This window comes from Fusarium falciforme, chromosome 3 (genome assembly GCF_026873545.1).
Source record: "Fusarium falciforme chromosome 3, complete sequence".
NCBI classification, from domain to species: domain Eukaryota; kingdom Fungi; phylum Ascomycota; class Sordariomycetes; order Hypocreales; family Nectriaceae; genus Fusarium; species Fusarium falciforme.
This window is the reverse complement of record NC_070546.1, coordinates 3,301,328-3,322,411: the sequence shown is the minus strand read 5'-3', so window position 1 is coordinate 3,322,411 and position 21,084 is coordinate 3,301,328. Positions and strand designations below refer to the sequence as shown.

General features: G+C 53.1%; 8 protein-coding genes across 8 annotated transcripts; 4 read left to right on the top strand and 4 right to left on the bottom strand.

Annotated features, from left to right (window-relative positions):
- Positions 1-1,151: 1,151 nt before the first annotated feature.
- NCS54_00430400 (Non-specific serine/threonine protein kinase) lies at positions 1,152-2,243 on the bottom strand (the record flags this gene model as incomplete). The annotated part of the gene is made up of 1 exon (XM_053149845.1): positions 1,152-2,243. One exon carries the CDS (start codon positions 2,241-2,243, stop codon positions 1,152-1,154), a length of 1,092 nt encoding a protein of 363 aa, XP_053005820.1.
- A 2,414-nt stretch (positions 2,244-4,657) lies between these two features.
- NCS54_00430300 (Nudix hydrolase domain-containing protein) lies at positions 4,658-5,191 on the top strand (the record flags this gene model as incomplete). The annotated part of the gene is made up of 1 exon (XM_053149844.1): positions 4,658-5,191. One exon carries the CDS (start codon positions 4,658-4,660, stop codon positions 5,189-5,191), a length of 534 nt encoding a protein of 177 aa, XP_053005819.1.
- Positions 5,192-6,798: 1,607 nt separating this feature from the next.
- NCS54_00430200 (Zn(2)-C6 fungal-type domain-containing protein) lies at positions 6,799-8,718 on the bottom strand (the record flags this gene model as incomplete). The annotated part of the gene is made up of 1 exon (XM_053149843.1): positions 6,799-8,718. One exon carries the CDS (start codon positions 8,716-8,718, stop codon positions 6,799-6,801), a length of 1,920 nt encoding a protein of 639 aa, XP_053005818.1.
- Positions 8,719-9,135: 417 nt separating this feature from the next.
- NCS54_00430100 (Thioredoxin domain-containing protein) lies at positions 9,136-9,777 on the top strand (the record flags this gene model as incomplete). Its single annotated transcript, XM_053149842.1, has 1 exon — positions 9,136-9,777. The coding sequence occupies one exon, from the start codon at positions 9,136-9,138 to the stop codon at positions 9,775-9,777; it is 642 nt and encodes a 213-aa protein (XP_053005817.1).
- A 529-nt stretch (positions 9,778-10,306) lies between these two features.
- Positions 10,307-11,429, top strand: NCS54_00430000 (SURF1-like protein; the record flags this gene model as incomplete). Its single annotated transcript, XM_053149841.1, has 4 exons — positions 10,307-10,538; positions 10,588-11,097; positions 11,164-11,269; positions 11,330-11,429. The coding sequence occupies 4 exons, from the start codon at positions 10,307-10,309 to the stop codon at positions 11,427-11,429; spliced, it is 948 nt and encodes a 315-aa protein (XP_053005816.1).
- A 35-nt stretch (positions 11,430-11,464) lies between these two features.
- NCS54_00429900 (CENP-T-C domain-containing protein) lies at positions 11,465-13,190 on the bottom strand (the record flags this gene model as incomplete). The annotated part of the gene is made up of 3 exons (XM_053149840.1): positions 11,465-11,633; positions 11,702-12,343; positions 12,400-13,190. 3 exons carry the CDS (start codon positions 13,188-13,190, stop codon positions 11,465-11,467), a joined length of 1,602 nt encoding a protein of 533 aa, XP_053005815.1.
- A 3,285-nt stretch (positions 13,191-16,475) lies between these two features.
- Positions 16,476-17,381, top strand: NCS54_00429800 (Hypothetical protein; the record flags this gene model as incomplete). The annotated part of the gene is made up of 6 exons (XM_053149839.1): positions 16,476-16,505; positions 16,563-16,595; positions 16,666-16,724; positions 16,790-16,970; positions 17,034-17,266; positions 17,315-17,381. The coding sequence occupies 6 exons, from the start codon at positions 16,476-16,478 to the stop codon at positions 17,379-17,381; spliced, it is 603 nt and encodes a 200-aa protein (XP_053005814.1).
- Positions 17,382-18,474: 1,093 nt separating this feature from the next.
- NCS54_00429700 (RRM domain-containing protein) lies at positions 18,475-19,812 on the bottom strand (the record flags this gene model as incomplete). The annotated part of the gene is made up of 2 exons (XM_053149838.1): positions 18,475-18,676; positions 18,998-19,812. The coding sequence occupies 2 exons, from the start codon at positions 19,810-19,812 to the stop codon at positions 18,475-18,477; spliced, it is 1,017 nt and encodes a 338-aa protein (XP_053005813.1).
- Between the last annotated feature and the right edge of the window lie 1,272 nt (positions 19,813-21,084).

Below are 21,084 nucleotides of genomic sequence, written 5' to 3'. Positions count from 1 at the left end.
CCTCAAAGCGAAAAAAAAGAACTCACCCGTGTCCTAGAAGATCGAGCATCGCATCGACGAGGGAGTTTTGGGATACGACCAAGCCCTGTGACTAACTTTCATCGCCTCGGCCCTGTCCACGACCCGTTATTACCAGGCTTCGGCGCTGCCGTCATGTGCCGGGTCGTGCCATCACGGGAATACGTTTTGTAAAGATCGGGGGGCCTCCAATTATATATACATCACCAGGAGTATGCACAAGATGCTCGCTTATCCCAGCCCACGAAAATTTCCGAGGTCGAAGAAAGAGTCAGGAAAGGTTATCATTTTTTTTACTCTCCAAGTTTTCTAGTCTTGATTACACCATTAGCCAAATTCTAAAGACGATGTCGTCTTTACTTGCTTGCAAGCGATTGAGGCCGTGTCTCTAGGCCGCCATCCTTATCCCTATCCCTCTATGCCCTCAAATTCACTCCGTGTCGTCTCGCTGCCGTGGGGTCAGATACCACATCCCTCTCTCTCAGGTTATCCCTTGTTGAAATGGCTGTCCTCTGACTGGGTGTCTCCGTGTGATGTCTTTGCTTCCTTAATTCCACTTCCAAGTTGGCCCATGTCGTCTTGCTCGATCCCACTTGCCGATGCCTTGCCCTCGCCTCGGAAATCGTCGTGGTCTTGCGGTTCAACAAAACCGCTCGCTTTCTCCAATTCTCCAAGCGCACCCTGGGATGGGCTTGTACTGTCTGGCTCAGAACCGCTTCCTAGTGATCCATTGCCACTTTGAGGGGGTCGCTTTCGCCTGAATCAACGCGGCTTCTCGGTGACTTGGCTTCTCCGAGCTCACTCGGAGATGATCCGCCAACAGGAGACCTATAAAGGTTAGTATTCCCAATCATCGTATTAAGAGCATATCCTTCTCGGGAGACTTACCAGCTCACGGGTGGGAGGGAGTAGCGACGACTGTATACCTGTGCAAAGACAGGTTCAGTGTCTGGTACTGGCGAAGCGTACTCGATGAGCTTAGCTGTTTGACGATGTATGGGTAGCGTAAAGGGTGGCAGAAAGTATTCGCCGGAAGGATCCGGCCATCTCTGCTCCAACCATCCATTGAAGACAGCGTCCTGGGAGCGATGCGGATCGGGCACCCATTGCGAGAACTCATTGGGACATCCTCCTCACCAAAGATAGCGCGAGTTGGTGGGAAGGGGATCTGTCCTGCGGAATTGTCTGTCTCGAAAGTTGGGGCGGTTGATGCAGGTGGAATTGTTCAGGTCGATCAAGAGTACTCGTTTGCGAGATCCCACGTCTGTGGCTTGATCAACAATCATGACGTTCCTGGGCGAGAAGTCGCGGTGAATGACGCCGTAGTAGTCGAGTTTTGTTTCTGCCTCTGCAGCCTTTGCAAAGATCTCGAGTCGCTCCTCAGGTGGTATAGTATGGAAGCCATTGTTCGCGCCGTCCCTTTCCATGATACTCCAGAGGTCGACTCCATCTACCCACTCCAGGAGCACCAACCGCACTGGACGCACCTCGGAAGTACCGAGCAAAAGCATGTCAAACGTCCAGGAACCATAGTACTTGGGAGTGAACTGGCCATCGACGCCTGCAGCCTTGATGTCCTCAAAAGCTGCCGCTTCACGACTGTAGTGCTCGTCTGCCATGTAGGTGACGTCGACGGGGGAGCCAAACTCAGGGTCAGCGTAGGAGTAGTAGAAGGGATCGTAGATCTTGGCCACGTAGCTGCGGTCCTTGTCGTCGCCGAGGTGGCAGCGCACAACTTGGGCACCTCGTCCATCCTTGCAGGCGATGCCATGAACAATCTCGAGCGTTTGCGTCTCTGCATCGCCTGAGTGCGGAGGGGTTTCGGCGAGAGGATTGCGAAGACACCATTCACTCTGCGAGACCTTGGCAATCTCCTCTCGGCGGGCCTGCTGGCGTTCTGATCCTTTGGTATATCCAGTCAGTCCAAAGGGAGCGGGAGGTGTGTGAGGTCGGATAGTGAGGGTAAGACCGCTGTAGTACGGGAAATCGGGACGTCGGGGATCGGGTAGCGGCACCCATGACGCGGAGGCCAATCCTCCAGGGGAATTGTATTTGGTATCCACATCCTTGGTGGGTACCAACAATCGATCTTGAAGCAGCAGTAGAGAAGAAAGAATTGTGCCGGTCTTGGTCGGGGAAGTTGAGAAGTGCAAGAGATGAGGGGGGTGATTCACGGTCGATACGCTGCGCTGCCTCAACACTGCCCGCCAGTCCACAAACCACATGGGAAAAATGACCCGTTTGCATTGTTCCAGCATAAAAAGGCTTGCAAAATTCCTGTTCCACGCTACGGAAAATCTATAATCTGGTCCGGTGGTCGACCATCTTTGTCAGATGATGCCGGTTGACGTTGAATATGGGCTTCTCTGAGTGGCTGCCGTCTAAATGAACGCTCCTTCATAGAGGGACGCAAATGGTAGAATACCTTGGTTATCGGTGCTATCTTGAATACTTCCTAAAGAGTTAGGAGAACTAGGATGTGGCTAGAGGGTCTGGCCTTGGTCATGGGCCAGCATGGACAGTGAATCACTGCCTCCAACACCTCGGGCCAAGATCAAAATCGTCGTCCGTAACAATCTTGTCCTCTAACCTCTACCTTTTGCATCCAATCCTCCTCATTGAGTCATCATAAGTATGTGAAGATGCCTGCTACTACCATCCTCGCATCCTTTGACAAGCCTGTGCCCATAAGGACCGATCCCATCGCCGAGAGTCCCAGGGCTCACATATCCGGTCCGTCAACCAGCTCAGCAGAGCCACCGAAATTCGGGATACGCCTTCAAAACTTCTTTAACAAAATCTCCATCTCACCTCTAAACCACAGCCGTCTCAAAGACTCCTACCTGGCTACTTGGGAGGAGACAAGGTCCCTTCGGCTCGAGGCCGACGTCAGCGATGCATCCGCCCTGCAACTAATCAACCCCGTCGACCTGGCACTATCTGCCCACCACCCCAGACAGATACTTCAACTCAATCAAGAGGCTTCCAATGTCACTGGTGCACGTGCTCGCGCAGACAAGACCTGGCATCAGCGTCTGGGTAGCGGCACCTGTCGATTCGCTGTACTCGACTACAAGCGACCTGGCATTATCCGACATGAAGAATTCGCCCGTGCCCTCTGCGGACAAGAGCACCTGGCGCGAAACCTATCAATGGCGGGCAAAATCTCCACCCTCTTTTCTCACAACTCGAACATTCTGCTCAAGCAGGCCGTCAACTACTGCTCCCAATACGAGACGAAATACATCGCTTTCTTCGACTGGGACAGTCTCCTTCTCATCTACCTCGAAGATGCTAAAGGTAACAACGGTGGTATATACTGCTGTATAGAGCTGTTGAGGGATCGGTCCCGGTTCCGACGAGCGTTCCTGGGCTTCCTAGAGGCGGCGTACCAGTCTCAGGGGGGTCACAGCCACGGGGGGTCCGACGTACCCAACCATTCCAACTCGGTCCTCTCGATACATCACCCGCTGATGACGAGGGTCGGCAATGTTGGTTTACTCCAGGATTGATCAGGGACTGTGGGGTCGATGAGGGTCGGCTTCCTCGCTTTGTGCACGCGGGTGTGGTTCTGATCACTCTCATCCTCATCCCCGGCCTTACCCTCACCCATCCTAACCCTTTGACTATTATCTTTTTCTTCTTTTCATTCAGTCTTCGTTATTCTCCTCCCCGCGATCTCTTTCCTCTTGAGTCAACATTCACCGTGGGCGTGTAAGTCAACCCGTTTTCCTATTAGTGAAGCACCCCTGTCCGATTCTGCCATGCTGATCTGTACAGAATAGAATGAGGATTCTTCCTAAACGATGCGGCTTCTCTCATTGCCATGGATTCCAGGGCGGAATAAAGTCAAGATCAAGGCGAAGAGTCTATAGCGCGTCATACCACGAGTGTTGAGGATCCAGGGCCCAATAACGGCGGAAGCGCGACAAAGGCGGAGATACGAAGAGGGTGAAAGAATGAAAGCCGTAGCTCAGCGAAAATGTTACACAGACGAAATCGATGGTGAAAGTCCATAGTTCTGAAAATCTTGTTGGTCCTGAAGGGTCTGTCAAACCACCTAGGGCGTGATGGCTGACCGGCCAACTCATTTCACCCAGGCTTCGTGGATTCTCTCGAGCCGGACGATCTGGATCGGCAGCCCTTTTGGTGACTTTTCCTGCCGCAACCCTAGCGTCTTGAGGCCAGCAGCGAATTTCCTCGCTCTGTAACAGAAGTCGAGGTTGGGCAAAATGCAACTTTCAACAAGGTTGGGGGACGGCCAATCGTTCCTCCGCCATGACTTGCTGCCTAAAAGGTCGTCAAGATTGCCTCAACGGCCCGGGCCTAGCGTCCAAGTTCAAGGTGGTGATATGATTCAGACAAGCTTTTCTGGGAGAGTTTTCCTGAATCGAGCAAGAAACAGCCTCGGAGGGGGCTCGTCTGGTTTTGGCATCGTGATCCCACGCATCAAATTCCTCGAAATTTGTGACAAAGGCCAGTCTGCAGGGCCCAAAGCTAAAGCTGACACTTGATCCTACCACTTCCCTGCTCCTTTACAGTCTACAAAGAGAAACGAGAGTCTTGATCAATTCAAGGTAAGTAAGCGAAACTCGGGTGTATTTAGTCACGTAACTGACATTTTCACGTCTCATCCCAGATGGCCTCCACAGGCAAGAGTCTACACTTCTCTAACCAGTTCGTCATCAGCTGTGGTACCGTGTCGCTAGATGTGGGGAGGTCGAAAGTGCTCCTTATCCGCTGGCGGCGAACAGGCGAATACTTGCTTCCCAAGGGCCGTAAAGATATTGATGAACCCCTTGAAGGGACAGCCCTACGAGAAACTTTTGAGGAGACTGGAATACGAGTCCAACTACTCCCTGTGAACATCGACACCCTGGCCACCTTGCCTTCCTCCTTCAAGACCGAGGACCGTCTGAAAGCTGTCACTGAACCTATCGCCGTTACTCAACGCACTACACAGGAGGGAATTCTCAAGATCATCTTCTGGTATGTTGCCACGGCAGACTCTATCACTGTTCCAGAACAGGGAACACAGCAGGAGAATGAGGAGTTCGATACCGTCTGGGCCGACTTTGACAATGTCGGTTCCACCTTGTCCTTTGATGACGATCGAAGCATCGCCGAGGCAGCCATCGCTGCGATTCGAAGAGGAGTGGCCCCAGCTTCTTGAGGAGCAGGTCAAATATTCCCCAGTCAGAACGGCATTCCCATTCGTGAAGCCAAAAAGACCTCAAAGCGTCGGTAGTCAGGCCCGCAAGGCCCTGGGAGCGGTAGGGAGATGCCTGTGGTGCTCATACCGATTTCATGAGCACTTCTGACATCACAGATCTCTTTTTGCAGGCAGCAAGCGACGCAGACTTAGAGTCAGGTGGCTTAATTGGGTGCGGAGGTTCTAGGGAATGGTTTCAACCTCGAGATAATTGACTAGGCTTTCTTCTATAGCATTGAACTCAGTCATTTGAACACAAATTGCTAATCCACTGGTCTCAGTGAATTTCTGTAGTTTCCTGGGCGACTTGAGCCCACCTATGTGCCAAGTACAATGTGTCTAGAGGGAATGGAGACACATGTATGCATCCAGACTTCCCATTGCAGGATCCAGGCTCTTTCCTGGGCGTTTCACTCGTGGGTTAGAAACGGATGGCAAGCAATGCCTGTTTCCACGGCCGTGACGTAACTCTCCAGATCGGCAGGCTTTGCATGAAGGAGCGATTCCTGATCCAAGAGATGGCGACCATGGTCTTGGTGGTAGCAGTAGCAGTATGTAACAACTTGAGCAAAGAGGAAGCCCGAACTGGTAGGTGCTTGAGCAAGATTTCATGCTGGGGCGATGACTCCGACTACAACTCTTGAGTGACAGAATGGTAAAAGGGGGTGCGGGTGCCGGCTTCAGGGGTTGGCAACCCATATTCCACAGATATGGTAAGTTCGAGGGGGAACATAGAACAGTCCTCCGCGTTTGTTCAAGATCGCTCACTCATAGTCAAGGGACTAATTATATGGGGTTGAGGGGATAGAACCCAGGAAATGGATTCAAGATCGGCGTTGACATAGCCAGCCACTTCTGCTGGCACGATCCTAGATGTCACTCATAGGCAGAAATAGAGCAAAATTCCAATCTTCTCTCTTCCTTTAATAGTTCTTCTCAATTTCTGATGTGTCGAGGTGGAGTACGGTCAAGATCAAGCCTTGTAGCTCATATAGGGGCCATCACATTCTTGTGTAACCATGAGAGTTCGGAAACACAGCTCATCAAGAACAACACAACCAGTGCCTCTCATACAATAAAAACCCATTCACCATTCCCCATAACCATGTTCAAATCCATTATCTCTCCAACCAAGCCAGCCGGGTTGAATAGTCACCAACCCCTGAACGCCCCCCCGCGCTCCATCACTGCCAGACACCCGGCAGAGCCTCTACCCTTATATATCACTTCCCCGGATCCCATTCTCAACAGACAGACATCCGAATGGCGTAAGGGTGGCGACTGTTCAGCAGGTCCTGACGAGGAACGCACTTCGGGATGGCCGGTGCACCGGGGACGGCGACGTGTGCTGACATAAGGTGGGCATGTCGGTGTATACTGGCCTGGAGTTCGAAAAAGGTTGTGCTACGAAGATGTCTGTCCTTTACGCGCTTCTTTTTTTGCTGATATAGTTTTTGTAATTTTGCAATTTTCAATGACTGCGTTTTGGGCGAGTGGTGTTGTGGTGTTGTGGTGGTGATTGATCGGAGATGAAGCTATTCGCAAAAGGAGGGGCATCCAAAAACCAGTCAAGACCCAATTTGCTCAAAGTTAAACACATCCTGCCACTCATACGTATAATCAAAATCCCATCCAGAACTCCAATTCTCTGTCAGCTCACACGAGGCCTGGAGGTTGGTCGGAAGATGCATGTTGAAGACGTTGGTCCCGAACTCGACGACATTTTGGGGGAGCGCAGGCGCAGGCTTCTCGACCCGCGAGATGCGCATTCTTCCAAAGTAAGGTATAGTCACCTCAAAGTTCTCAGGTCCAGAGAAGGTCCCGTGTCGCGCCGCATGTAGATTCTCCAGAACCTCGGCGGCTTGAGCCGCTACCACGCAGTCTAGCACAGAGGTCATATCTCTCATGCTTTTGGCCAGCCCCATGATCAGTTTCCATAGCCGCTCCTCTTCCTCAGCCAAGCGAGAGGAATTCTTGGATATCAGGTCCGCAGCGAGAATGGCAGCTCCGCTGAAGGCCATAAAATCGACAAAGTCGCAGCTCATGGGCGCAGTTCCGAGGGCTCGCATGTTCAGGTAGGCTCGCACCATTCCTTCGGCAGACTCAAAGGCGGCGGTTCGGCTGTAGTCGTATCGCTTATCTCGGGCTGCCATGCGTACATAAGGCAAATGCAGCAGCTTGTTGGTTGTATAGTAGAAGAGGATGATGGCACGACGTGTAAAGTCTATACCATAGTACCCGGTTATATCAGCCTCGGTGGGTTCCCACCACTCGGTCGGTATCATCTCCTTGAGCTGGTCCATCTCCTCTATGATCCGAGCCGTGCTTGAATATGATGACTCGAGCTGGTGACAATTGCGATCGGTGATGTGGCCCGAAATTATGCCCACCTTTCGAAGGATCTTCCGCTCCAGGGCATCGTTTTCGTCAACTCGGTCGAGGCGGATGAAATGCTCTGGGACAGCATAAGGCAGCCCTAGGAACAATGATAGATGTCGATCCTGTACCCAGAGAGCATTCCATATCTCCTTTTTCCGTCCGTTTGGGGCGAGCCCGTGCAGGCCCAGTATCATGGCGTTGTTCAAGGCGGTCCTAGTGCTCTTCCAAGCACTGCAGGGACGTCCCATGAAGATGAAGAGTTCGTATTGGAGCGTGAGGGCCTCGATAAACTCCAGATTGCAGACGGGAGACGAGTGTGTTTGCAGCAGATCATCCACCTCTTTAAGGTAGTAGTCAATGATCTTGGATGCCTTCCAAGGCAGACTCAAAGGTGTGTCCTTGTTGAAGTCTTTGGGCAGCTCCTGGAGGCAGAGGCTGAGCCAGACCAGAGCTCTTGCGACGACGCCTGGGTTTGAGGATATGACGGATTGCTGAATAAACCTCACGGCCATCGGCACAGAGTCTGGGAAACACCTCTCACCCGTGTCTGTAGGCGTGAATGCCAGGGGCCAGATGGCCCAGAATTGCAGTGTATACTCAAAAATGCTGACCAGTGTCGGGGCGCAGGGCAAGTAAATCATTGAAGAACGATTAGGAAAAGGGTCCTTAGGCCGGGGCCGCAACTCGGCTTCAAAACTAGGCTGAGTAGGCAATGTCTCTCTAAGATTCTTCATAAGCGGTGCGTTTTCGAGGACAACGCTGGCATCCAAGTCTTGGTCACTGGAGGTGCTCCTCGACGAGACGGACTCGCCAACAACATGGGTAAAGATGGCGCCGAGGGATGTATCTGGCGGTAGACCGAGTCTCTGGCATTCTCGTAGACGAAGGACCTCAACAGCGCTCTCATTTGATTGCACATAGTCGGGCGAGAGACTCGATGTGCTGGGTGAGTCGCTCGATGGCGCTTGCTGAGGCCTGCACGGCGCCTTGTGGGCTTTGCACTGTCGGCATCTGTCTGAGCCCTCGGGGAAGATGCATCGAACTTTTCGGCGTCTGCACTCGGTGCAGCTCTTGGTGCCTAGTCTCATCCGCTTAGGTTGTGACTGCATGATTCGTGTAGTAAGACTGTCCTTCGGGGAAAGTTGCTTAGTGTTTGCTGGTTTCAAGATGGAATCATGCACTCAGCTCGGTCGAATTCGGTCGAGTCGGCCGAGTCCTTACCTTCCCTTCCCACCCCTGCGGACCCGGGCCCATTAAGTAGCACAACACCAACAACCAGGCAGGCGCAAGTGGATTAATCAGTTCGGACAAACTGAGACCATTTTATTTCGAGATTTATAATTGAGGATTGATAATCATGTTACAGTTTGTGTTGAAAGAGGCAGGGAATCGAGTATATAGTTGGCAGAGTAGACGTGGTGTTGAGTCGAATCCAGCATCAGATCAACAACACTCAACACAATAACAACTCTACCACTCTCAAAACTTCTTTCAAAACTCCAATCTTCGTTAAAAAATCCTACAAAATGTCTTCCCAGTCCGAGCAGCTTACCGCCATCGCCCAGTCCTTCAAGGGCGTGCCCGGCTCTGAGCCCATCACTGCCGCCATCGAGGACTTTATTCAGTTCTTCAAGCCCCAGAACGCTATCCAAGTTGGCGACAAATTCCCCTCGTTCCGCCTGAGCGATGCCACCGGCAAGGAGGTGTCGAGCGACGACCTGCTCGCAAATGGCCCTCTTCTCATCACCTTCTACCGCGGCGAGTGGTGCCCCTACTGCAACATCGCCCTCCAGCACCTGCAGCGTCACCTGGACGAATACAAGGCCCGGGGTGTTACTCTTGTCGCTCTGACTCCCGAGCTGCCCGACTACAGCTTGACCACTGCCGAGAAGAACGAGATCAAGTTCCCCGTCCTCACAGACCGCAACAACGAAGTCGCCAAGAAGCTCGGCATTGTCTTTGACCAAGTCTCTGCCAAGGACCTCTTCAAGCAAGTCGGTGTCGACCTCACCAAGCGCAACGGCCTCGACAACTTTGAGGTGCCCATCCCTGCCACTCTGCTTGTCGACGGTTCCGGTGTCGTTCGCAACGTCTACATCGATCCCGACTACCGAAACAGAATGGAGCCCAAGGTTGCTCTGGAGTGGATCGACGCTCTTAAGAACTAGACGTCTTTGCAATAGCGGCCATGCCATTCTTGGACGCCATTGGATTTGCATAGATTTAAAAAGCCCAGGTTTTGGGATCCTAGGGGGGCTCAATGACAATGATATAGACCCCAAACAGACCAAGTACATTGATTATTGTACACGAATAGACTGAACTTCTTACGATCACCGTGCCTTGCCCCCAGTGTACACTCCAAGTTCTCACAAGTCGGCCCAACTTACACACAACTCCAATGATCACTTTCTATGAGTAATTCATCCCTAATCACTCACATCACCTTTCTCATGGCCATGGCTGAACTCGCCCATATCAACTCAAATCAACTTGAAATAATTACCCCTTTAAAGAAGATATTCATGGCAGGCTTGTTTTCGCAGCCTCATCTATGTAAACCCAGGTCGCCGACTCTATGGCTCCGTAAAGTGGGTCTTTCCGTCCGGTCCGAGAACGACATCATCACCACCAAGACCATAACCATCCCACCTCCACCACGATAATCCCCCAACCTCCAATGCGTCATCTGCCACAATGAACGCGCCCCGGAATCTGCTGTTGCGCAGCCTGCGCGCTTCAAGGCCCATCCCCCGGTGTCCGAGATTGGCCTCCGCCCCGCCGAAAAGACCCTTCACATCATCCACCTTTCGTCGCAATACCAGGAAGCAGCCCGACGCCGATGACCCGGAGTTTGTGTCGATTCTCGATGGACCGCCGCAGATTGTTCGTGCAGGGAAGCGCCATGGACCTGGTCTCATCATCCTCGGTACGCCAATTCACATCTACATACGAGCGGAGAGCTAACATTTGCACAGCCATCATCCCCATCACGGCCTTCATTCTCGGCTCATGGCAGGTCCAGCGTCTAGGCTGGAAGACGGAGCTCATCGCAAAGTTTGAAGACCGCCTCGTCCGAGATCCCCTCCCCCTCCCTCCCACCATCGACCCCTCGGCCGTCCACGAGTTCGACTACCGCCGTGTCACAGCAACAGGCCGCTTCCGACACGACCAAGAGATGCTTATCGGACCGCGCATGCGAGACGGTACTGACGGATACATGGTCATTACGCCGTTAGAGCGCGAGGACGCCACGACTATTCTTATAAACCGCGGCTGGATCGACAAGAAGCACAGAGATCAGAGGACGAGGCCGGATGGGTTGCCCAAGGGCGAGGTCACTGTGGAGGGGTTGCTCAGAGAGCCATGGAAGAAGAACATGTTTACGCCTGACAATCAGCCCGAGAAGGGCCTGTTTTATTTCCCTGATGTCAAGCAAATGGCCGAGTTGACGGGAAGCCAGCCCGTCTGGGTTGAGGCCACTATGGGTATGTATAACCTCTTCTGCCTCATCCTTGCCATCTCGTACAGTTCATCCTTGCTAACAACAGCAGAACCCGAGTTCATGCAGATGGTCGACTATGAAGCTCGCGGCATTCCCTATGGTCGAGCTGCAGAGGTCAACCTGCGGAATAACCACGCCCAGTACATCTTCACATGGTATGTCACCTCTCTCATCCCCACACCAGTCCTCTCGGGTTTCTAATGCCTCGACTTCAGGTACGGTCTCTGTGCCGCAACCTCCATCATGCTGTGGATGGTCGTCAAGAAGCCCTCAAACGAGATTGTTCGTCGGGTAGCCCGCTCAAAGGGCCTGTAAAATGTAAATCTCACTCATCCATACCCATGTAAGACTCATGTATACTCTGCCACCTCTCCCTCGCCGTCTTCCTCCCGCGGACGCTTGGCGCGTCGCTGTTTGGCGGGTTGTGGAACAGGCATTCTCAGCTCTTGCATCAGTTCTCTCGGGAGGTGCCTCTGCGCGAGAGAAAACATGGAGGAACGCGGCCCTATCTGGCGTTGCCTGTACCATATTAGAATTTCTGGCTAGAACAAAAAAGGAGCTGATACCCAAGTGAATCATCAACGTACCTTTTCATGAGCGTAAAAACGTCGCTCTCCTCGACGGTCTTGCGCTTCGCGTGGTCTGCGTAGGCGCCCAGGTCATCACCCAGTTGCTCAAAGAACCACTCAGATGCTTGGATGAGAGCGTCCAACGTCTCTGCAGAGAGACGCTGGTTGCTTAGACCTGACGACTGGAGAGCTGTCTGTGCCACCCTCTTGACAAACGCAGGGGGCAGTGGCGGGTACTCGATGCCGTGCTGTGATATCCGCTTCTGCTTCTTTCTCGCCTTCAAACCACGCGGAAGTCTGTCCTCAGCTTGTGCTCGGTGTACGGTAGCAGTTACCGTGGGCTCTGCTATGGGCTCTGGCCCCTCATCCAGTGAGCTGTGGTCGTCAACACCACCAGCATCGTAGTCCCATCCACCCATCTCGAAGCCTCCCCCTACGTCCGAGTCAGAGTCACCGAGCACCACATCGGCTTGACGCTCCTGAGCATCTTCGCCCATAGCCTCGGCAACAGAATGATCGACGATAGGTGATGTCGGCGGGACATCGACAGCTGGGTCAGACAGCATAAATGTTGTCTGTTCTCCAACACCAGGAGGGATCTCAAAGTTGAAATCGCTCTCTCGACCAACAGTCATCCGTCTCGACTGGTCAGCGTCGAATCTGTACTTGTCGTTAGGATACGCCAGTTCGTGAAGCACGGGTCAAATTCGACTTACTGGTCTAGAGAAAGGTCATCTGCGCCCGCTCTTGCTTGCAGGTCCTCCAGCAGACCTGGGAAGAAATCCGACTGTTGACCAATATCCTCCGTGCCATCTTCCTCGTTAAAATAGTCGCTCATGCGCATACTTCCAAAGCTTCCACGGGATAGCCTTGATGCCGCCTGCTCACTGATAGCTCGCCGCGGCATCTCGATCGACTGCATTGTAAAGTTGTCTTCTTCGAGTTGCGACAACCGCGGAGGCCGCAGATCGGAGCTTGTACTAGAAGCATCCTCATCATCAAGCGGCAAAGATAGTCGTGGCCTGTCAATCGGTAGGTCGTCTTCATCGTCATCTTCGTAAATGTTGCTTTCTTCTTGCTGCACAGGCGATATGCTCGACTTGTCATCCGGCGACGAAGACGAGGACGTCTGAATGGGCTTGCTTGTTGGCGCCAGGACTCGGCCGAGGGTCCGCAGAATGTCCAGGGGCGTCTCACGCTGCTGCATCAAACTGCGCCGTCGGTTCTTTCCAGGTGTGAATATGGCTGTTCGGCGCTGGTCGAGCGCTCGACGAGCGGCTTTGGCATGGGGAGTTGGCGCATTGGATCGGCCAATAGAACCGGGAGTGCCACGGCGGATAGAGGCTCGGAGGTCGCGGGCTCCGGTACGATCGAGAGGGGTATGTATCGAAGCGCGGCCCGAGTGCGGTTCGGCGCTGAAGGCGCGGCGGTTTGGAGTTCGTGAGGGAGTTCGAGACGGGGTGTGTGAGGCAGCCTTGATCGGCGACCCTATGGGGCTTGAGTCCATGATGTTTTGTTTAGAGGTTGCGCATCGATAGTCGAGGGTGAAATGGCGACGCAGATGGCAGGTTGACGGGTATCAAGTATAATTTTTCTTCCGCTGGTGTTCGGGCCAATTGATTCCTTCACGGGCTCGTGTCAGACTCTCCCTCCTTCGCTATTGTTGATGTTGTTGATCCATGTCGATGATGGATGTTAGTAAAGGTGGGACGCGACAAGCTCCGACCACACGCGACGAGGGGGGGCCCATGTCCGCGCACGGACCATCTACCCTATCCTGACCTGCAACACCAACTTACAGCTGAAGTTGCAACATGGCAGGCAAATATTACGAGATGAACCACGAGGTTCTGCTCGGGATGGGGCCATTCGAATTGCCGGTAACATGTTCAGCTTGTGACATCAGTTTTCTCTGTTGCCGGCTGCCTGAAGTTCCGACGTTTCATGTTTCAAGGAGTAGGGATACGATAAGCCGAGCGTTGTGGAACTCATAGGAGTTTCGATATAGAGAAACGCAACCCAACACAGCCTCACTCACGATAGCTAGTTATGGATTGAATGAAGTCAATGCGTCATATATCCCTGCTCCGGGAAGAGGGGGTCAGGGCGGTGCGTCGCATGGCTTTCCGAGGCATACTTTAAAGTGCAGGATTGCTATACCATGACTTTCTAACTTGGAGATACGGAACTACCTCCCTAGCATATAACTAGATAGGAGCACATCCATGAAGGTCGGAAGAATACCGATATAGTGACTAGTTCATAAGACAACTTCCCGAAGGGCTAGATTTAGACTTCGGTGCAGAACATCGGCCTGAGTGTCCCCGTTGCCCGAATAGGTAGGTTACAATGTTCACTGACTCGAGTCAGTCAAGACCGTACAATCAACCCCTTGAAGTCAACCCGAGCAACCCCCAGCCGCCCACGAGAAGACTAGCAGAAAACCTGAACAGGGCTCTGCCCGGAACGCCCTCCTTCCAGCACAGGTATCCATCTGCAACACCGGCCCAGAAAAGAAGGGCCATCAATGTGTCCAGTGACTTGAAGTCACCTCGTAGATAAAAGATCCACATGGAAAGGCCCATGATGGATACCCGGGAACCGTATACGGCGAAACACGTATGCGCTGGTTGAGACCTGGCTATGCCCTCTGGCAACCCGAACTCGCGAATGGCACGGGCTGGGTTCAAGAAGGGGAGAAGGCCGCCAAGGGTAAACGCACTGGCGATGAAGAGGGGTGGGATATGCCACGGCGAGAAAGAGGAAAATGCGCCCGAAGCCATGATGTTTTCGAGGATGAAGTGCAAGGCTTACACGGCAGTTAGTGACTGATATAGTGGAGATCTGGGTTGCGGATCTGAATTGCAGGGACTGAGAACCATGACAACTTGTCACCAATTTGGACCACTTACTTGATATTGATTTACAACAGGCGACACAAAAGAGCAGCCGTTAATTCTGGGTAAGCTAAGAGTTGTAACTTTTTCGAATCTTACAAGTGAGGGGAATGAGTGAGATACTCAACTGTAGAGCAAAATGTAAGCCGGCAAAACAGTAAGCAAGGGCAAAAATGAAGACATGAGGACCGAGCGTGGATCGAACACGCGACCTAGGGATCTGCAATCCCTCGCTCGTACCACTGAGCTATCGATCCTTGTTATTGGATAAAGGTCGGTCTCCAACTTTTGGTATATATTTGTGACACTTTCACGCGTAGCAAGTGGTGCATCAAAGTTAAATCAAAACGCCCAGATAAGCGCCAGGAATGACTTGGATGGCATCCATTTGGGAACAGCAGTGGTGATTCGTTTCGAGATTGACGCTTCAGCCCCTGACTTACCCTCCATGCGGGTGAAATGTAGGTAGGCACCGACATTTCCTACTATTCCCAGCCTCTCTTGGCCAAAGCACGTCCTGCCTGTCCTGACGTCTTCCACCTGCACCTGAGGTACGCAAACTGAGGAATTCTTGTGTCATCCCCATTGTTGGCCCTGGTCGTCCTTCTGCGCCATCCCCGTCAATGTGCATCATAATGGCTTAAAATAAATCCATTCAACGATTGCAACCGTCCAACTGCTTCTGCGCTTCCCCCGCCACCGATCCACAATCCCCCGACCACCTCTTGGACCAAGAAACGGGTGGACAAGATGGGGAGGGCGGCGGTTGGTGTCGTTTCTTAGCCTGAGGGTACTGGCACCACACCGACGCAAGGTACCTACACTACAGTACCTCACATGCGACGTCCGCGCACAGAAGATCGCCCGCCTCCACCATTTTCCTTCCATTCACAACAGCCACGAGTTGCCCATCCCACCAGCTCCTGCGAATACCCGTTACTGTGCCTTTTTTTGGGATTGTTGTTGCTGCTTCTCCCTAAATTGAAGCGTCACTGCAGCACTTCGTGTCCCGTCCTCCTTCTCATCCTGCTCTTGTCCTCTATCACCTCGTCTCGGCGCGCTCCGAAGCCATTCCCAGCCACAGCTGGCCATCGACAAGAAGCGTTATCAGAGACACAAACCGCAAAGCAAAGGCAGGTTCCCTCTCCTCCATCAATCATTCCGCGTACCTTGGTTGGCCGTAGGGGACCCCCTGTATCACCCCCCACTCCCAAGGCGCCTAGAGCTGTCCAGCAGAGCTCCTCCAGAGGCCGTGATTGTCCAGGAGCTCCGACACTCTGAGCGGCACAGGAGCACCACCGAAAGGCCCCCTTGTCCCCCAGCCAGCCCAGCGGGCTGTTGGCAAGGCTAGGACTGTCTCTAGCAGGGGACCTTAGTAGGCTAAGGTGGCACCGGCGGTGGCTACTGGCTATCCTGGGCGCCTCTCTCGTGGTCCTCGCTGGCTGGCGTCGTCCGGGCGGGCGGTCGACTCTCCTTGTCTGTCTCTGTTCTGCTCTGGTCTGCTCTCTCTGTGGTGGATCGCTCCCATCATTGAACCTCCTCCTGTGGCCTCACCTTTCTGCGGCACAAAACGCGTGAACTACACCTCGGTTTCGTGTCAAGTTTGCTCGCTCTGACCTTTCCTCTTTGATTTTATGCAGCCTTGAAACTTTTGTCGAGCGATTCGAGTCCCACCGTCGCTTACCTATCTCATCGCCAGCTTCACCGTCGCACCCCGAGCCCCCGTCCTCGCTTCGTCATTGTCGTTCCCCTCTCCTCGGGTTCTACATCTAGACGACTTCATCACAACCTCGTTGTCCGCCATCCCATCCCGCATCTCGACCTGCGCCCCGGCAAATCACGAGTGACTTTTACGGCCGAACCTCTTCCGATCCCTTCTACAACCCATCGCAACAATGGCTCAGCCCGGCGTGCAATCGTTGAAGGTTTGTCGGTCGCTGGTTGTCTGACGCAATACCTTGGGTGGCTGACCGCTGATGCAGTGTGTTGTGACTGGTGATGGTGCAGTTGGCAAGGTTCGTCTCGACATCAAAGCATCGCCGTCTGGTGCGGTAGCTGCAAGCTCTTTACTGACTCTCCATCAAGACTTGTCTGCTCATCTCATACACCACGAATGCCTTTCCTGGCGAATACATCCCCACCGTGTTGGTTCCCGCTTTTCCCGCCGATAACATCCTGAACATCATGGCTGATGCAACCTGTGACGCAGCTTCGATAACTACTCGGCGAGTGTAATGGTGGATGGCAAGCCCATTAGCCTGGGTCTCTGGGATACCGCCGGTCAGGAAGATTACGACCGACTGCGACCTCTGTCCTACCCCCAGACCGACGTTTTCCTCATCTGCTTCTCCATCGTCAGCCCCCCCTCTTTTGACAACGTCAAGGCCAAGGTACGATGAAACGACCATCGACGCAGCGAACAAGAACCCGAGTCCCGTTGACACAAGCTCTAGTGGCACCCCGAGATCGACCACCATGCGCCCAATATCCCCATCATCCTGGTCGGAACCAAGCTCGATCTTCGAGAAGACGCCGCTACGCTCGAGTCCCTCCGCCAAAAGCGTATGGAGCCTGTGTCGTACGAACAGGCGCTGGCTTGCGCCAAGGAAATCAAGGCATACAAGTACCTTGAGTGCTCCGCTCTGACTCAAAGGAACCTTAAGAGCGTTTTCGACGAGGCTATTCGGTAGGTTTTCTTCCGAGCTTGTGTTTGAACCATCTAACAAACCTCCAGGGCTGTCCTTAACCCTCGGACTCAGACTAGCAAGGCCCCCAAAAATAAGAAGTGCTCGATCCTGTAGATATCCAACCTTGCACCGCGCGCGGGTAGCCCACGCGCTTGTTTGATTTTCTCAACCAAGGCGTCTCGACGACGCAAAATGACATGACGGCTCTGGACAAATGATCGACGATTTGGCGATACAAAGACGGCGGCTCTAACGGAATATCCTGGGGGAGTTTCTACTCTAAACAACCCCTCAACCTCTCACACACACAACTAAACAGCTACAACTGCATATCATGATGGTATATGCGAGGCGGTTCTTGAATGACTTTTGGTCCTTTCTATCTGCGGTTCAGTTTTTATCTCCACATTTTTTCTGTTTGCTCATATCTCTCACCTGTTTCCTCCTCGCGGAGGAGTTTATACCGACGTTGCGAGTAATTCAAGAACCGGGTTGCATTTTTGGAGCATTCTATTCTGCATGACTACTGCACCGTGACGCTATGATGGAGAGAAAGACGAGCGAGATGGCTTGTTCTATGGACTTTGTTTGTGACTGCTTTGTGTTGATTGCGGACGGTTGAATCTACGAGTTTAAACATTACCTTGTTCCCCATGATTGTTCCAGTATGCGCTCAAGTTAGCCATCATGGCTTAGAATGGACTGGCACCGGAATCTCCGTTCTACAAATGAAGCTATCTTTGTTTTCATTGGCCTCAGTGCAAGTGGCTGGCCTTCGACTCTGGTGTAAGTTGGCGGCGTGGACTCTTAATGTAGGCGAGCTCCTTATTCTTCATCATGAGTTCAAGTCATGGGGGGACGGGCTTGCGATTCGTCCAGACGGTTGAGATTGACCAGGTGTTGAGATTGGCAGAAACTCCTTTATCTTTGTTACTGGTCATATCTCGAATAGACACCGATGGCAATGGGTAGTTCCATCACTGGCAGTCACCCATGATATGAATATACAGTCTTGCGAGGTCATGATCCAATTCCTTGGGGTATCTCTCTATCTTGTACAAGTAAATGCATACCAACTTTTGTGTATCCGACCAAGACTTGATTCATTAGGCTGCTTCAAGGACAACATTACGCTTCCTCCTCATAATAGCTATGCGCCTGGCTCAAAATGACGACGCAGCCGGCGACGATCTCTGGCATTCAGTTCCTACCAAGCATTACCGGGGACGCGACCACGACGGCTAGGGTGGATGGCGTCTTCCATGTGCTGCTCCTGGTCGGTGTTGGCTCTGGCCTCCTCCTTGGCATTCTTCTCGCGCTGGATTCGCTTGGTGCGGTTCTCGTCGAGCTTGCGGTTCTTCTCCTGGATCTTTTCCTGGCGGCGCTTTGTCTTGCCGCCTCCGCCGGCACTGTTACACAAAGGGGTCAGCATCATGTTTCCAAGAGTGAGCTGCGAGCGTTGCGATTTGTCAATGGCTCTCTGCTGCGGGCGGGTTTTGCTGTTCATGCATATGGCCACTCAAGAAGAGATACACGGGCCGCATCGGTCAGGTGGTGATGAGCGTGACTCAACGGGATGTGACCAGCAAGCCATGGAGGCGGATTGGGAGTGTTACACAAGGCACACTCAGAGTAGCAAACCGCAGGAAATGTGATGCATCAGGAGAGGGGGAATGGAGGGGGGTGTATGAGTGAGACACTTGAGAAAGAAAGAGGGTTGAAAAACTCACGTCAACTCGACATTTATGCGACGCGCGGGAGAGACACCGTCCTCAAACATGGAGTGGTGGAACTTGTCCAGGCAGGTTCGCATATGCCAGACTTTGGCGAACTCGACAAAGGCGAAGCCGCGGCACGGCTTGGAGTCGGCCGGGTCGCTCATGCAGCGGACGTGGATGGGGGAGAGCGAGGCAAAGTGGGCTTGGATGGTGTCGGCGGTGGCGGTGAATGGGAGGTTGCCGACAAAGACGATGTGGCGGTCGGCTTTGGAATCTGCGTCGGCAGCGGCCGTGTCCGCGTCGGCGCCGTTGGGTACGGCCTCATCGTTGTTGTCGTTGTTGGCGGTGGTTGAGGAGGACTTCTTATCCTTCTTGCTCTTCTTCTTCTTCTTGCTGCTGGACTCATCGTTGGCTTCAGCATCAGCGGTGGGCTCCTCCTCTTGTTGTGACTCCTTGTCCTTGTTCTTCTTCTCCTTCTTCTTCTTCTTCTTTGCGGCCTTGTCCGAGCCTGCGGCGTCTGCAGTCGCAGAAGCGGGCTTGACATCGGCATCAGCCATTGGAGAATCCTCAGCAGGCTCGTCCACCACCTCCTCGTCGTCGTCCTGCTCGGGGAGGTCCTGAAGGTCCTTGCGCTTGTCCTTGCGCTCCTTGCGCGACTCCTTCTTGTGCTTCTTGTCCTTTTTCTCCTTCTTGGCCTTCTTCTTCACGTCGGCGGTGGTGGCATCGTCGTCGTTGCGCTTGCGCTTCTTGGGGGGAGCCTCGACGTCGACGGGAGTGACGTGCTTGTCCTCAGCCTCGGCGGCCTCTCTTGCGCGCTTGCTCTTCATGATTGCGCCGTGTCGTGATCGGATTGGGAATGAGGTAGATAGAGATTGTAGCGTGATCTACTTTTGCGCAAGGCGGCAGGAAAAAAAATTATGCAGGATCTGCTTTTTTGCCAAGTCAGCACAAGCCTCTTTTTTTTTTTTCTGCTTCTTTGTCCGACGTCGCAAGACAGGGTGGCTTTGGAACAAGACACAATCAATGGTTCGACTTACAGACAATCACAGGCAGGTCAATTTGTGACGCCGGTTGACAGGCTGCAGGATACTGCAAGACACGGCTTGGAGATGGATGGGCCCGACGAGGTTTTCCGGTCTGCACGAGGTAGGAAATGTTCCGTCCCGACTAACTAGTTAGCCAGCGGGCCAGTCAGCCCGGGCCAGAGAGAGAGAGTGTGTGTGACTTGGTGCTGCTGCTACTGCTGCACGCGCGCTGTGGTTGGGGCGACGTGGGATTGGAGATTTGAGGAGGATCGATCTGCGAGTGCCAAAACGTGCAGGAAAAGTGAGAGGTGAGTGGGATTGCTTGCTCACAAGGGAGCTAAGGAAGCGGGAGATGCCGAGACGGACGACCAGCGGAGGATTTGGGATTTCCTGGGACACTACCACGGGACGGGAGTCTAGATAAAAATAACATGTTGACGTATGTGACAATACATGCGACCAAATATGAAACTGTATTGTTTCTGTTGTTTCTTCATCAGTTATCATTAGTTATCAAATGCCAACTGTCAACGGCCGCCATCATGGCGTCCAATTTTTTCCCTACCCATGGATGGCATGGCACCCGTTGCTTTCTTTTTCCCATTTCCATTCCCCCTTCAGCTTTGTCAAAAACTTTTCTTTTTCCTTATTTCCTCCTTCGCCGCCGTCTCACACGTATCTCACTAATCTAATCTGCATCATGCACGTACATACATGTTGTCGTACAGTGCTAGTTAGTCTACCGACTAGGCTAGGGTTCTGGGCGGTAAATCAATCCCCCCATGCCCATATCCTTGCCATCCATGCTCTGTCCCAAAGCAAAGCTCCGTAGCGGGGGCGTCTATCGTCGACGGCCGTTGTCACTGGCCCCTCACAACCGACTCCAGACCCTTGGCCGCGACCCTACGACATCGACACCCTAGTCAGTCCCGGTGCAGTGTCGAGGACATCTCTCCTCCTGCGTCCCAGAAGATGCGGTGGACGTTGATCGGCTGGCTATCCTCCCTTCTTCAGCCGCTGTGCAACCCCGGAGCTGTCGGCTGTCAAGACGGCACTGCATTTCGAAACCTTGCT